General features: G+C 37.2%; 1 protein-coding gene across 2 annotated transcripts in view; it reads left to right on the top strand.

Annotated features, from left to right (window-relative positions):
* Slc4a4 (solute carrier family 4 member 4) overlaps positions 1-18,044 on the top strand; it is a 321,804-nt gene that overhangs the window by 268,379 nt on the left and 35,381 nt on the right. For both annotated transcript variants that reach the window (XM_051198120.1, XM_051198119.1), the window contains exon 16: positions 1,383-1,574. In XM_051198120.1, coding sequence (XP_051054077.1) covers positions 1,383-1,574 — 192 coding nt within the window. The remainder of the gene's footprint in view (positions 1-1,382; positions 1,575-18,044) is intronic.

The raw sequence follows: 18,044 nt of genomic DNA, 5'->3' as shown, positions 1-18,044 counted from the left end.
CAAATGTTCTATGTACAGCAAGGCCAACATACTTAAAGACTAATTATTGAATAAGGCTCAAGTACAAGAAATAGCTGCACAGAGATTCTTTCCCATAAGTGAATGAGCTGCCAAGTAACTTCATCACAGAAAATCATGAGGCAGAAGGGGAGCATTCACCCCTGCACTGTTGAATACTAAGGGTGAGAAAACTGCTCAAATCAATTAGGGTTTCCTTCAGATATTAGGTTCTAGAAAAAGTTCCTGGGACTTAGAGGCCATTAACTTGTAGTTGCCCTGTAAGTAAAGTAAGCCGACTGCTGCTTAAAGTAGATTAGAATGCAGGAATTTTAGTTCTATGTCACTGAGAGGGTGCCTCAAAATCCAGTAAGAAAAACAGTTTAGGACAGGAAAATTGTGAACAAAGATGTGTCTCAGCTGAGATTAGCCTCAGGCTGATTACATGGGGAATTTTGGAAGACAATTTGTCCCACAGCTACCCCCTCTTTGAGCAGAAGCAGGTAGCTTAGGCAGTAACTGTTGATGTGGCTGTTGGATGATAAGAGGCAGTTTGCCAAAAAGCAGCTGGCTGTGGTTGTGTAGGAGCTACGGCAGGCGCATAGGTCTACCCATGACACTCACAGGGAGATTCTCCTGTGTATTAGATCAGAAAGCAGGGCAGGGGGGAGTGGCCAGAAAGAAAGTTGCCAGGATTGACAACAGGACAGGAACACATGAAGCTGTCCCATGTGCTTGAGATCATGGGAACGCAGGACTAGAGAGCTCTCACATAGCTGAAGGGGTGCGAATTTTGTCACATCATTCTGCTCATGGATGTTCCATGTGCTGACCTGGAAAAATGCAATGCTGGATTGGGTTTGCGACTGAGAAGTCTGGAAGTGTGCACACTTGGATAGTATCATTTCTTCAGTCACTAGGGTGTGCTTACTAAGATAAGAAATAATTTACTTGTGGGGCAGTTACCTTCCTGTAACACTTAGAGCATTGGTACCATAAGGTCAGTGAGTGTGGTCCCAGTTCTTTGTGGGCAATAGAGGTGTTTCTGAAGTCTCCCATTTTGAGGTCTAGGGTATTAATGTATCTCATTTGACCCACAGGAAGGCTGGCAAGAAAGAGGGGCTTTATGGTTTGTTACTGTTGAACAAATGTCAGATTGTAAGGCAGAAGAGCAAACTGCACCACACTGCATCCCGCTCACTGTGGCTCTTTAGCCCCTGTCACTCTAGTAAGGCCGTGTTGGGTGAATTCTCCAGTGATTATTTTCACATTGTTTTGTAGGTGTTTCTAGTGCAGTTCCTATAGATCCCATCAAGTATGGAAAGCTGCTTTAGATGTGTCAGTATTCTCCTTCTTAAAAAAAATCCCTATTTTATTATTTTCAGTACCACAATGCTACCTTTGACTGGGCCTATTTGTCAAAGAAGGAGTGTTTGAAATATGGAGGCAAGCTTGTGGGAAACAGCTGTGATTTTGTTCCTGATATCACACTTATGTCCTTCATCCTGTTCCTGGGCACTTACACCTCTTCAATGGCTATGAAAAAGTTCAAAACTAGTCGTTATTTTCCAACAACGGTAAGTACCTGGGATTTCAATCATTTTCATTGGATTTGCCCCGTTTCACCACTAATGCCCTTTTACAGAATGAAAAAGACACCTACCGTTCAACTTGTCCAATATTACTTTGTACATTTAAATAACGATTCTGGTCTTTGTTCATTTGAATGCACACTTAACATAATTGTAGTCTTGCTTCAAGAAATGTTCCCAAGATTTGCCCTCATAATTCCATCGTAAGCTCTGGCTATAGCACTTGTTAATGTGGTGAATGGGAGGGATGTGCTGGGCTCCATCTAAATGCACCTGGTAAAGGAGAGTTCCCTTTAAATCCACAGTGTTTAAATGCACAAGAAAAACCTTTTCATATTGATCAGGGATTTTAACAATGATAAATTTCTCAATCGTCGCTTATACATGTATAGAAATTCATGGAATTGGTGTAAGATATGGCTATTTGAGTGAGCGTTTTCTTCCAAGACTATTGACTGCTGTAGTACCTAGAATGTAACTGGGTTGTGTACACTTCTCTGCCCTCTAGTGTGTTTGAATAAACTTAAATTCAAGACTGCAATCTCTTGAGAGACTAGAGCAACATTTAGCTATTAAATATCCTTTTCAAAGCTAGGAAATGAAACCAAGATTCTCTTTTGCTTTACAGTTCAGCTCATATTGTTTAAGAGACCAGTGTTTCCAGGTAATCTACATTAAACCTGATCAATATCCCTGTCTTGTACAGAACTTCAGTAGACAGAAGCCCCATTCTAATCCTAAGAAAATGAAATTTAATATATTCACTTTTACCTAGAAAACTGTGACCTTTCTGACTTCTTCTGAAAATGAGGTGTCTAAAAGTAGATAGCCCATGGAATGAAAATGTTTGCTAAAGAAAAATGGGGGAAAGGTTTAATTTAATCTTTTAACATAGACTTTATATACTGGAGTTTGGCAGGCTCAGAGCCACTCTTTATGTTTAGTACAGTGTGATAGCAGACACACACACACACACACACACACACACACACACACACACACACACACACACTCAGCATTGCCTAGAACTTGGCTCTGCAGGTCGCCCTCCTCTTTCCTGCTTTCTACTGTTTAAGACCTCCCTGTTACACTCATGCAGAAGAGGGCCATTCCTGAGTGCAGGTGACATTGTGGTCCCAGCACACACCCAGGAGATGTGCTTAACCAGATTACTTTTTCAGATTCCTGGGTAAAAGGACTAAGGATAATTTCTTCTGGATTGTGGTTTTTCCTTTGTTGTTACCAGTTTGTGGGATCTTGGGTTTTGTTTGTTTTTGTTGCATTTTTTACAGATCATTACTTCTTGTCAAAGTCTAATGTGTTTTGAGCATAGTCAGTGGAACTGTGGAAAACTTGTAAAACTTGTAAATATATGTTGTATTTGTAAAAACAAACTTTTGTCAAACTTCAGATGGCTTCTCTACTTTTCATTTTGATAGACAAGTAACAATTATATGCATTTATGGAACACAACTTGATATTTTACTATTTGTTTATGGACTGATCACATTAAGCTACTAAATGTATATGTAATTTCACATGGTTAAAATATTTCTGCAATGGAAACAAACTCTCTTGGCAAATTTGAAATATACAACACACATAAACTGCAATCAGCATGCTATACATTCCAGTTTAAAACCTACCCTTTCATTGTAACAGGACTTTGCATGCTTTGACCAGCATCCTCTCTATCCCTTGGCTCCCCGCTATCTTGGCCTGTGATCGTCACTTTCTATGTTTCCACACACAAGTGAAATCATGCAGTATTTATCTTCTATATTTGGCTTATTTTTCTTTTCTTCTTCTTTTTCAATTGCACATCACTCTTTTATTATACTGATCTGGAAAGATTTAGTAGTTATGCCCAAGACAAGTTTCTAAACCCACATGGTAGGGCCAAGCAGCTGGAACATAATTCAGACATTGAAAGACAAAACCTGCATAGGATCAAGGGGCACCCCATCTCTACAGGACACGGCAGAGGAAATCTAACACAACAAGAAGCACTTCTGCCCCTTGAGGACAAGGAGTTTATCCCATCTGCTATGAGGAATGGCTTATTTTCTGGTGACCACATGGATCTATTTCAGTCACCACTAGAAACATCAGAGGGACCTTTTTTTTCTGCTGATAAATATACACATACCTTTTTTCTTTGTAAAAGTAAATGTAACACAGGATTGATCCCAACCTTCTGGGGCCAGCAGCTCCTTTAGGCTCAGAGAGGAAGGTAGAAGGTTTTAAATCACCATGTGAGTTACTTTCGCCTTCCACTGGAAAGGACTACAGCTCCCCACCCCCATTACCTAACTGCAGAAGAGTGCAGGACAGGCTCCAGGGACAAAACCTGGCTGCAGTGTCTCATTTGTCATTCCACTGCATGGTTCCTCCCTGACCTCTTCCTAAAGCAGACTCTTAGTAAACAGAGGACTATAAAAAACTAATTACTACTCTCAACCTGGTTAGAGGAGCCGTCCCTGGATGTGGACCAAGAACCTGCACCCCAGAGGTATTCTCCTGACGAGGTTCTATGAAAGGAGTGGGTGCAGGGGATAAAATACTAAATGAAAATGGGAGCCATGAGTCCCCATCTACAGCTACAACTTAAGTTTAAGACTCTAAAGATGTAGTCAGTATGGCAGGTGTTGGGGAAGGGTGTAGGAGGCTTAAACAGGCAGGGAGGAGGTTATTGGGGTAGGAGTTTGCCTGCTTTTCAAAATGCCCTCCTGGTTGCCCTATTTTGCTTCTTTTAAAATTTCAAATAGTGTTCCAGTTGCATGTATAATTATATAATATTGATGAAAATTGTATATATTTGTTATTTTTTTCATTTGTTCATCTGTGGCTGCCATTTATCATGATACTATGTATTGATTGTTATGAATGGTGCTGTCATGTAGGGAAGTACATACAAGCCATGGCACACTATTTTTATTTTCTTTCATTATATGTTGAATCATGGGACTGTTAGATCATATGACAGTTCTCTTAATTCTTTGGGGGAACTATCTGCCATTATCTGTAGCAGCTGAACTAAGTTACGCTCCCAACAATAGAATGTAAGGATTCCCTATTCTCCAAAACTGTACCAAACATTCTTATCTCTTGTCTTCTTGATAATGGTGATCTTTAACATAGGTGAGTTCATAACTCACTGTAGGTAGAATTTGCATTTATTTCTTGGACAGTTAGTATCACTGGGCATTTTTTTCACATATCTCTTGGACCATAAGCCTTTTAAGATACGCCTATTAAATGTGTTGTCCATTTTAAGTGGGTTGTATGTATTTTACACTTGAGTTCCTTACATATTCTTGACATTATCTTCTTCTCAGATGAATGCTTGGTAAATATGTTTACAAACTTTGCACTTGCCTTGTTACTTAGATAATTGCTTCTCTTGCTGAGTAGAAGCATTTTAGTTTGATATAATCTGATTTGTCATTCATCAATTTTCCTGTGTGTTTTTTAGAATCAACCCTTGCAATAAAATTAAATATGATGTTAGTTTTTCTATTTGAGAATAATCCTTGTCAAGTTCAGCACAACATCTTTTGTTCTGTTTCCTTCTAAAATATTTATGGTTTCAGACAATCCAGTTAAGTAATCAATTTTGAATTGCCTTTTGAACATGTGAGATAATGGTCTATTTTCATTCTTCTGAATGTGAACGTCCAGTTTTCCTATCACTGGTTACTGGGGAGTTTTAGGTTTCTCCATTGTATATTCTTGACAGCTTTGTTGAAAATCAACTGATTCTTGATGAAGCTTTTATTTCTGGGATCTGATTCTGTTCCACTGGTCTATATGCTATTCTATTAATAGACATATATTAGTAGTCATATATATTCATATAATTTTCATTTATATTATTCATTTATATATGTACTCATTTATATATATAATGCTATATATACATACACATACATATATCTATCTATCATCTATCTATCTATATTTGCATATCTCTATCCTCTATCTATGTATGTATGTATGTATGTATGTATGTATGTATGTATGTATGTATCTATCTATCTATCTATCTATCTATCTATCTATCTATCTATCTATCTATATTTGTAGCTTATTTAGAAACCAGGAACTGTGATGGATAGTGCTACATTCTTCTTTGCTCTAGATTAACTCAGCTATTTGAAATGCTATGAACTTCCATACAGATTGCAGAAATTTTTTGTTTCTCTGGAAAAAGGTCATTGAAAAATTTTATAGGCAGTACATTAGATTTCTTTGAGTACTGCAGGCACTTTAACATTATTTGTTCTTCTAGTCCATGAATATGCGATATCTTTTAATTCATTTGTGTTTTTAATCAATTTCTTTCACCATTTCTTTATACTTTATAGATGTAAAAGTATATGTAATTCATATTGGTTAAATTTGTTACTCAGTATTTTATTATTTTGTAGCTATTATAAATATGATTCCCTTTATAATTTTAATTTTTTAAGACTTCCATACATGGGCACATTGTATTTAACTCACTTCAACCCCTTCCTCTCCCTTTACAACTCCTTCTATGTTCCCCCCACAACAATCCACTCTTGAAGTCATGACCTTTTCTGCAATTATTGTTGTGTTTTACATACATACATGCATATGTACATACATACAGTCACACACTCTACAGAATACAAGTAGTCTTGTAAACATGTATGTGTGTTTAGGACTGTCCATTTATGATTGGATAACCTATCAGGGAGTTCATGTCTGGAGGAAACTCTCCACTTCAACAGCCGTTGTCTACCTCTGGACCTTCCTCTCGGGGTGAAGCCTTGTGAACTTGATTTTTCTTTTGGGGAGCTTCTAGTAGTACAGAGAAACGCCATTGGTTTTGTATATTGTTCTTATATCCTTAATTTTACTGAATTTAATCAGCCCTGAGTTTTGGTTTTATGTTAGTGGATTTCTAAGATTTTCTATCAATAAGGGCACATTGCCTATATCTCAACTTCCTTTCCTATGTGGAGGCTTTTGGTTCTGGTATGGACTGGGATTTGGAGTGGCCTGAAGTCTGGGAACACAGAGAGTGGCCTGGTGCTGAGTAGGCCTAGAGGCCACGACATCACAGGGGCTGAGTCCATTGTCTCTCCCCTGGTATTAGGGGGAGTTTATACTCTAAGGGTCTGTGGCTAGTTCAATATGGGATAGAAAACAGACTGAGTTGTGGGGAAATTACAGAACCTAGGGTTGCTGGACCAGACTAGCTCTGTGCAGTCCCTGGTACTCAATTAGAGGCTGAGGCAATGGGAGCTCATCTTGTCCTCACACTGATTTCTCTTGGCCATGTCTATTATTTGTGTCTATGAGCTCATTTCCTATCTTGTCTCTAAGCAGAGGAAATCTGCCTTTAAGTTGTATTGCATGGGTTTGAAGAGAGAGTGATGTGTGTAGCATATGATTTTCTTTCCTAACCTCATCATTGTATCTTAACTTACCTGTAGCCTACACAGATGTGCTATGTAATCACTAATTTGGCATTCTTAGGCCTGGTGAAGTCATTTATAAGGTAGATATTGTTCAATCTGATATTTCTATGGGAGGAAGAGCATCTGAAAATCCTGTCCCACCATCTTGCTAACTTACCTCACAGCCTAACAGTGATCATCTTAACTATACAGGTAAACATCACTTTTATCTTGAAATAGTAGCTCTCAAATTCAGACTTTGGAAAATTCTACCATATAAGCCCAATATTTAATAAGTTTAAGGTTTTTTTATTATTTATTTATTTATTTGCTATTGATAAATACTTCAGAGAAAGTAGAAAAATTGAGAAAATAGAAAAGTCATAGTGTTCTAGTTAGGCTTTCTATTGAAATGGCTTTCAACAGTTATGATGTTTTCACTTACTTGCATCTTATATAATTCATGTAAATAATAACACAACATAAGACATGCATATGTATAAGAGAATAATAATAATGCTTATATCTACTTGTTTCAATGTGCTTACTTCAAGCTGTCATCTAGATGGATGGCCTCTGTGGATAAAAACAGACAAGTGTATACACTGCTGAGCTTGCATATTAACAATGAAAATTTACATGTTTAACGTAGTTCTTTCATTTCTACATGTTTGGATTACTTGTTAGTTAATTCAGTGAACTGTTTAAAAATTAATACAATTTTATTTTGTTCTTTATATCAACTTCACACTGGGTGCTCAGTGTTTGCTAACTTGTGGAAGTCACTGACATAACAATAAATGCTGTATTTTGCGAAACAAGTATACACAAAGGAATCTAGGCAGAGTCTGACACACATTAACTAACAGTGTGCCCTCTGATGCTTCACTGCAGACTTAGTTACCTCATCTACCGAGGGAGAGCTCAGCTAGACAATAATTAATGTTGTTCTAAGTGCTAGTATTTTTGTAATTTTAAGTGTAGCATACAAGTCAATGATCAAATCTTACAGACATCCACACATTGATAATTTTCTCACTGTTCAGGCCAGACTTTTTTTCACAGCTGCGGTGAGTCTCTCCCTGTAGATGATTCACAAGTACCACACAGCTAATTCAGAATGTGCTTTACTTTATTCCTACAACTGAACCAACTCTCTTCCTCTATGTGTTATCTCAACTGGTAATGAAACCCATCCTCCTGGCCACCAATGGTGAGAATCTTTACAATGATATTTCGTGTCAGGGTCCCAGTGTGAATCAAGTAATGAACTCAAATTAGGATCATTTAAAATTATCGTTTAGGATCATTTGATGAAGTTATTGTTTGTGAAGTTGAGGTTAGAGAAAATACAGGACACTATGGTATCATAGTGTTAGTGACAGTGAAATTGCTGCTATCCTTGGCCGGGAGCATGTGGAAAGGAGTGATGGATTGAACCCAAAATGAAGGAAAAGGGAAGGATCTTGAGAAATTATGTGAATGTGGATTTGAGTATTCAGTCAGTCAGGCCATCTGACAAGGAGCCAGCTGGAATAGCACTCAATACCCTGCGCTCTCTCTCTCATACACACACACACACACACACACACACACACACACACACACACACACACACACACACCTATCATATATATCATCTATCTATCTCACACACATTTGTTTGTCATTTACTTATCTATCATCTATCTTTCAATCATCTATCTTTCACACACATCTGTCATCTATCTATCATCTATTATCTATCTATCTATCTATCTACCTATCTATCTATCTATCTATCTATCATCTATCCATCCATCTATCTCTACTGTCCCCTCCACTGTACCTTCTTCTCCCTAATTTTCTTCCATCCATCTCTTTCTGTTTCTTCCTATACTGCTACTGACCAGACCCAGATGGAAAGGAACTAACTCATTGTACAGAGGTGTAGATAATGGACCAGTGTAGCAAAATATGATGTCCATTCCATGCCATGCAAAAATGCTCTTCTTTTTCATATCAAACTTGTTATAGGTTGCTTGGTTGTTCTACCATCGACCTTACCCTTTACACCAGTACTTAGGTTTTCCTAAGTATGGTCTTCATTGCCTTTGACCAGAGTAGGGTCAGTGACTCACTCCCCTTCTGTATCTCATGGAGCAAATAGCAGTGCAACAGTATAAGTACTTTGGATGAAGCAGATTAACTTTGTTAGGCTGATTATATAATTGGTACATCAGGCCTGCTACAGAGCCCTGACACTTGATGGAATATGGCTAGAATACCAGAATTCCACTGGTGCCTGATGTCCCCCCATTCTTTTTAAAGAGGCACATCAATCCTCCATCCTGTACTATAACTGGTCTATTAGATCATCTTCAAAGTCAGAGTCTTTTAGCATCAAACTTCTAGGAGGAACATCACAGCACAGTGTGTGATTGTCTGTGGCAGATGGCTCAAGGCATTCACATGACTGTTCTTCCAGTGTGCCACACCAGTGAATGATTGCCTGCATAGAAGAATGCTGCTATTGTTCCATACTTGAAACAAAAGACAAGTGGAGCTTAAAGATACAGCAGGATCAGATCATGACAGGAAAAGTTAAAAAGCTATAGCATACTATGATTTAGCCAAAACCATTGGTCCTTTGATGTGGTTGTCCTCCATGTGTCTGGCTCATATATATGCAGTAGGCACAAGAATGCCTTCTTCAGGAATCACTTAATTATCTCACACCCCCAGAGGAAGAGGTTTCAAATCTAAACCTGGAGTAATCATTAGCTATTTTTACATACATATCCAAGCTATATAAATAATAATAATCCCTAAACTCCAGCTAATATCAACAGCTATACTACTCTCCACATTATATTTAGATGGTGCAAACTATCCATTGCTGCTCTTTCCTCAACAAGCTGCTATTGTGTATCTTATTAAGTAGCATATTCATCCCATATAGAACAAAATGATGGTTATTCTAATGTGTGCTTCACATTATGCTAGGTGAAGGACACAAACATGAGTGATTCAAGAACCTTACATGTAGTAGGCACTTAATATGGGTAAAAGTAAGTTGGATTTCTGTACTTCCAAATAAGTATGACTTTTTGTCATTCATTTCCATTCACAATAAAGATCTCCTGAGAGATCACATTTTTTGTGTCATTTTATGGCCCATGCTGATGGCAGGTTTTGAAAAACCGGCATTAGGAATGAAAACAAAGTATATTATTCCAGAATTTAAATGCATTTTAGCTAGGAAATACATTTTGTTTTTAATGGGCATAAACCACAGGAAAACCTATGATTTCATGGATAGTTATAATTTTGAAACCATGATTCTTTGTTGACAGTTTGGCTATCACTGTCCTACTAAAGTTGACTGTGTTAAGAGGTAAGAGATATTTATTTTGTAAACAGTTCTAAGATGTGGGTGACACTCCATTTCTGTTTTCTTTTCTCTTAGAACTTTCTTGTTGAACAGTAAAAACTGTCAAACTAAAACACCTAACATATTAAAAGTGAGTAAGAAATAATAGGTGTATATTCTGTCCCTTCTGTTGTTAGTAAAACTTGGTGACATTTGTATAGTTCAAAAATATCAAGCCATATCACACCATTGAAATTCATTTAATAGGATTTTTTTCTGTCACAGCGCATATCAGATCTTTTCCCAGTCCTTTTGATATTTTATACCTAGGAAAGTCATTTTGAAAGTCAAATTTGCTTTTGTCTAACTTTTTTTTCCACATTTATTCTATGAAGAATGACAAAGGGACATTTAGTTATAAATACAAGTCAGCCTTTTAGAATTTTTTTACACTCACTACAAATACTTCAGCTCTCAACAGATATGTGACAAAAAAGCAAGACAACAACAACAACCAAAAATATTACAGTTAACTTAAATTTAGGGCCAATTAAGATAAAATTCAGAGTGATGGTTGATTCCAGTGTTGTGAGTCCAGAGGCAGGCTGGTCCAGAGGCAGGCTATAGATAGAAGAAGTCATCTCCTCTGACCATGTTATCCTCTTGGTTCGAAGCACATTCAGCTAACTTGTCCATCACAGGAGAGTCAACAACATTCAGATGTATGCCGTAAAACACCTGTTTCTTGCTCCTAGGCTGTCCAATTCCTAATTAACCATTTAAAGCTAAAGTCTTGTGTTTTAATATAAATTCTAAAGTTAACTTTCCTCATCGGACCTGAAACCCTTTATTATGCTGGTTTGAGTTATAGACAAGGAGACCTTAGGAAAAAAAGTTGGGAATTTGGGGCAATTGGCTTTTAGTGCACTTTAATGTGAGTGAGTCTAATTTTGCCTCTGCATTTCTGAAAAGCTGTGGTCTTCCGTTGCTTGAGAGTCTCTGGGATAAGTACCCACCCTCCCACAAACATACAGACAGAAATCGGTCTTTCCCTCCCACAGCCACTGTTCACAGGGTCAGCCCATACTCCTAGGAGTTACACAGGCAAGTTGAAGTTTGCTTTACTATAGTAGACTTCTAATGTTGGGAGACATTCTTCCCACAGCTTCTTAGGGAAGCTGAAGAAGAAAAAAAAAATCACCATTTTTCTTCTGATAGGTCTCCTAAATCTTGACTCCTCGGTTACCTTTCTCTAGATCAGCCTAAGATTGTTTTTCAGTTTTAGTCTCAAGTAAAAAGATTGGATCATAGTTTTTCCCATGTAATTTGATTATTTGTTTGTAGCACGTACCTATTTAGTCTCTTGTTGAAATGCCCAGTTTTGAGTCAGGAAAGGAGAAGTGTTCTGTTAGTGATTGCTAAATTCTACTTATGAAAGTAAACCCTACTGTCTGAACCAGATTTCTATCGAATTTAGAATAGAGCAGGTATTATTAGAGCAAAATACAGTGAGTTAAGATCACTACTATGGGGGGAAGAAAAGATCACTACTGTGAGTAAGTTAATGTTTTTTTTTTTGTTTGTTTGTTTTTATTTTTTTTAACAAGCTATATAGAGAGATCAAATTTCAAAATGATAATGCCTTTTTATGCCTATTACTGCCAAAAGGTTCATATTTGTCTAGTGTATTTTTCTTCTAGAATAAATGCTTTTTTACACTATTGTGTACAAATCCCAAGCATTTCTCTCATTAGAGGACTTGACATCATAGATTAATATTTACTGAGAGCCCCGGGGGCATCTGCTGCTGCTGTACTTATCTCCCTGTGGCAGCTCCATTCATTGCAAGTGGCTCTACAGGCGCCCACCATCCACACCCACCCCAGTTAATTTAAGAGCAGCTGCGGTTCATGCAAACTGAAAACTGAATGTCCTCTGGGGCTTCCGAGGAACCAAATTTATTTTTTTCCCACTGTAAATTAACAAGCTTCTCGCTGTTGGTGTCTCCATGATTATGACTTCCTCAATAATTAATATGGTATCATCCTTCATAAAAAGTGCATTTATAATAGATTTATTGGGTTGTTTTTGCCTGAGAAAAAGAACAGCAAATGATTATTAGAATTGTCTTTCTTATCCACTTAATTTTTTTCTTTAGTTTGGTAGTTTAAATATTTTATATGTTTGCAGAATTCTAGGTTAATTGAGATATTGTCTAATTAATTTTGTAGAGGATAGAAGACAATTTTCAATTTTTTTCTAATAAAAATAGCAAAACTGTCAAAACTAGTCTTACTACACAAAGGTCATTATTTTCTTAATTCAGACATGCTTCTCTTTCATAAGTAGTACATGTTGCAGCATATCCATGTACCATGAAAAATTATTTTTAAAAACATCAAAGTTAGCCAGGTGGTGGTGCATGCATGCATTTAATCTCGGTACTTGGGCTGGGTCTATAAAGCTACACAGAGAAACTCTGTCTCAAAAAACCAAAAAAAAAAAAAAAAAAAAAAAAAAAAAAAAACAAAACAAACAAGCAAACAAATAAAACAAAACAATATCTTCATTTTTTTTTTCTCTTAAATCCAAAAGATTTTGAAAGTTAGTTCAGAGACACTTAGTACTGGGTTTGTCCATCAAAACTAAATATGAGGTCTCTGTATCCACAGATTTGGGCATAATATCCTGTAAAAAAATATTTTTTTCATAAAAACATTTGCACCTCTAATGTTAATTATCACCACTAGTTGATAATGGAGAATTACAAATATGATTATCTGATTTTATTTTTATTAGTGTGTTGACTTCCATAAATATTGTTTTGAAAGAGAAGACAATGAAAGGAAATAATATACTTTTCTTTTTCTAAATGTGTTTGGAAATTTGAGACGAGATCAACTATTACTGTCTCCTTATCAGTCATAAACACATCTAGGAGTGATTTCTAAAGTTCCTCAACTAGATATTATATGATTTAAGGGGGAAGAGAAATACAAATTAATATGTTGTACAGAATTCTATAGCTCTGCCAGCGATATTTAGCATCATCATTAATGGGTTGTTGTTTATCTTCTATAAATTTTAAGGACTATAATTCTTATATTTGTCAGAATTTGTTTTTTCAGCAACTTTTGCACCAATGTTATAATAGTGCAACATTTAACAAGACAGCCATTGCCCAGGAATTCTATCAAAATCAATATATGTGTGTACACACACACACACACACACACACACACACACACACCTCTGATATTTGTATATATATATATATTATATATGCATATATATATTATATGTATAAAGCATATACATATATACACATATATGCTGCACATATGAATATATTCAGAATACTTATTTTCTTATAGTCATCTTGTCAAATTATCTTATTATCTTATTACCTTATTATCTTACCAAATTATCTTATTAAAATAACCCAATCATCTTATCAAATTACCATGAACATGGTAGTTTTAGAACAAGAAAACATTGGATCTAAGAAGTAGATCTGGAGGTTCAAATTAAAATATGAATGTAACAAGTGTGAAATTGGTCTCACTAGCCCGAATATCAAGATGAAAAGGACTGTGTCCCTCTGGGAGGCTCTAGGAGACAATGCATTTCCTGTTTTTTCTAAGCATTGCCTGCATTCATTGGTACTTGGTCCTCTTTATTCAACCGAAGGCCTTTAATGGCTAGTCAGACTTTCACAGACTTTACTACTTTGACTCACATTATAGCCTAAATTAGCCTGAACTTGCTATTGAACTAGACTTGCCCCAAATTCACGGCAATCCATGACAGAGATATGATACTGAAGGCTGACAACTATGAATCAGAGAAACCATGTAAGATGCTAAAGCAGTGAACTAAATGAGGTAACGTAATATGATCCCAGGTATGTTTTCAAGATAATTGTTAATAAAGGATTTTTTTTAGTGGGTTGAAAGGGTATTTCTTTTATCCTGAATAATAGGGTAAATTAAGCTGCCATCTATTACAATGGAGGACAGTAATAGAAGAAAGGCTTGGTCATCAGTGGTCAGGCAGGATGGGCTGGGGAGGATGAACTAAGGGAGGTTAAGAACTTAATTTTTTTGTCATAATTTTGAGATTCCACTAACAAATACTTCCAAGTGGAAGTATCAGATAGACTGGTCTGGACTTTAGAAACATGGTCTGTCCTGAAAGGCATCAATTTTTAAGTATGTGATTGAAGAAAATCATTATGGCAATAGTCTAAAGAGGAGAGAGTGCATGAAGAGATGGAAGGAATTGAACCTCGTGTAACCAGTTGGGTAGACTGGAAAGTCTAGTAAACTCAGTTTTCAAAATGTCTTTAGAGCATCATAGCATCCCTAGATCAAAACACAACTGTGAAAGGTGACCTTGGTTGTCTGGCCTGTTACCATACAAGTAATCTGATCTTGGAACTCTGTGCTTGCTTTCTGTCCATGTAGTGTTGGCTTTATGCCATTGAATGAGATACTTCTGAGAATAAATATTAATGTCACTTTAAAAGCATGATGCATTTGTGTAGAATCTATGTGAAATATGAGAATCAGAATGGGAAAAGATATTGAATATTTTGCTAAGCCACACACACACACAAAACAGTTTTATGAGATTTGATTGTTTTATGTTCTTTTGAATGTTGTCAGAGGTAGCAACTTATTTCCCCTTTGAGTATGGATTTAATTTTTTACATTACCCAGAGTCATTTGTATGTTAGGTAGAGTGAAATTGGCAAATCAGTACTACATTCTGGCTGGTAATCTGGTGTTATGTCCCCAAAGCCTAATATTTTAATATACACATTGACAGGACAATTCTGTCCATAGTAATTTATTCCACGTAAATAAGTTTGCAAATGTTTCTTTATGGTATTGTTCACTGTAAAGAAATTGGGAGCAGTCTGAACAGTAGGATCTTAGGAAAAAGGACTTTTGTTATCCAATTAGCATAGTGTTTTGACATCATTAATGTTACTGTTGTGGAAAATACCAAATGATATGATATTGGAAAAAATGTGAAAGGGACACACAGAACAGGATGTGGGCTGAGGGTGATGGTACACACCTGTGATTTTAGCACTTGGGAAGCTGAGGATCATGTCTTTCGTGGAACTGTATGGTGAGACCTTATTTCAAAGAAACTCCCTAACATCAGAATGTCAAAGATTGTATGTTCACATACCCGTGAATAGACTTATAAACAACATACAGATGTGTTTCAGATATTAGAATTTCTTTTATAGAGAAATTGGGAAATACTTTTTCTAATTTTTTTTGTACATATTCTACAAGGACCTCATCATTTTTTTGAAGTGGGAAAGAAGGAGGGGAGGAAGGAAAGAAAGAAAGGAAGAAAATAAAGAAGGAAGGAAGAGAAAAAGCAGGAAAAGCATGGAGGGAGGGAGGAAGGGAGGGAGAGAGGGAGGAAGGAAGGAAACTGCTTCCTACGATCAACCTTTACCAGGCTATCCCAAATTTCTGTTGTCAACATTACTTGTACAAAATTTAACTGATGAGTTTTATCCAGTATTGAGGCTTGGGCAACATCAATCCAAGGTATTTCCAATCAAAATAGTCTCTGTGTAGCAGTTTGTTTCTTAGAATTAAATATCCATCTCAGACCTTCTTGGCAGTAGATAATCAAATTATTTGAATAGTCTTCGCAGCCAAGAGGCCTCCTGAAACATGAAATAACAATAATAATTTATCCAGACATTATGTTGAGTACCTTAAGGGTTAATCATTTTTAATTTTGATAAGGAAAACTGATGTGAAGTTAGTGGTATTATTCTGCCTCTCTTTCGCAGATGAAGCAATTGAAGCTAATAAAGGCTGTGTATTTATATTGCGAATAATGATGTTGAAATTCCCACCCATAACATCTGCTTGTAGCAAATGTGATTGTAACTGTTATCCTATGTTTTCTGAATTTGATTTCTGTCATCTGTTTGCTTTTGACATTATTGTGTGCAATTGAATTGGACTTATCCCTGATAGCTGTCCTTTTCTTCCATGGTGTGTACTTCTCCAGCAAAGTAAAGCTAGCAGAATCTGACCTGGAAGGTGAAGAATTCCCAGCCAGAAGAAGCAGCATCTTTGGTTCAACTGCTAGCTAATACTGTAGCCCCTGACATATGGAAATTCTAAGAATTAATCCCTGCTGCATCATCACATAATTTCCTTTCCTTGCTTCAGCTTCTACTGAACACTTGGAAATAGTTTCACTTCCTGGAGCTCATTATCTTGAGAACCATGCCTTGGCCAGTCCATCTCTGCCATCTAGCATCATCAGAAAACTGACCATTAGCCTTGAGAGTCGTTTGATATTGAAATCAACCCTAATTCTACATAGCAGCAAGCTTTGTTGGATATAACATGGCTTGGGGCTACATAAAGATATGGATTATGTCTGTTTTGCTCATAAGAAGTTCTTACCACCAAGAAAAATATGAAGAACTGAATAATTCTTAATGAACAATTCAATGACACATGACTGTTACCTCCCATGAGAAACTCAGTTGTCTGTTCTAGTTAAGCTATTAGGCCCATTGTAGTGCCTCTAGAGATTATAGAGGCACCCTAATACAACCAAAGCATTCTGTGCTCCCCTTAATGACTTTTTTAATTCATTTTATATACACCATAATTCCCCCTGCCTCTCATCATCTCCCCCCCCCCACACACACTGTGTTCCTCCTACCCCTTTCTCATTCACTCATCAGAAAGGGTAAGGCCTCTCATTGGGAGTCAACAAACATCAAGTTGAGGCAGGACCAAGCCCCCCCCCACTCCCCAGCTGCCGCCACCATCAAAACTGAGCAAGGTATCCCACCATATGGAATGGGCTTCAAATAGCTATCTCGTGCACTAGGGATGGATCCTGGTCCCACTGCCAAGAGTCCCACAAACAGACCAGGCTATAAAATGGTTGCGCACATGCAGAGGGCCTAGGTCAGTTCCATGCAGGCTCCCCAACTGTCATAATCTTTAACCCCCCACCCCTGTTCCTCCCTCTCTTCAACTGGACTCCAGTAGCTCTGCCTGGTGCTTGGATGTAGATTTCTACATCTGCTTCTGTTGGTTACTGAATAAAGGTTCCATGATGGCAGTTAGGGTAGTCACTAATCTGATTACATGGGAAGACCAGTTTAAGCCCCTTCTCCAATATTACTAGGGTTCTTAATTGTGGTCATCTTTATGGATTCCTGGGAATTTCCCTAGCGTTAAGTTTCTCCCTAGCCCTGTAATGGCTCCCTCTATCTGGATACCTCTTTCCTTGCTCTCACCCCATCCCTCCCCCATCTCAACCATCCTGTTTTGTCATGTTCTCATCCCCCATCCCCTCCCCTTAATGCCCCCATCTTGCCCATGCGAACTCATCTAGTTCCCCTTCCCAGGCAATCTATGTGTCTTGTCTCCTATGCACTTGGGTAGATAGGATCAACATAATAAAAATGTCAATCTAACCAAAAGTAATTTACAGATCCAATGCAACCCCCATCAAAATCCTAACACAATTATTCACAGACCTCAAAAGAATAATATTCAACTTCACATAGAAAAACAGTAGATCCAGGATAGCCAAAACAATCCTATACAAGAAAGGAACTTCTGGATACATCACCATCCCTGACTTCAAGCTCAACTATAGAGG

This window comes from Phodopus roborovskii, unplaced genomic scaffold, assembly GCF_943737965.1.
Source record: "Phodopus roborovskii unplaced genomic scaffold, PHOROB, whole genome shotgun sequence".
Lineage (NCBI taxonomy): Eukaryota > Metazoa > Chordata > Mammalia > Rodentia > Cricetidae > Phodopus > Phodopus roborovskii.
This window is presented reverse-complemented; position numbering and strand designations above follow the sequence as displayed.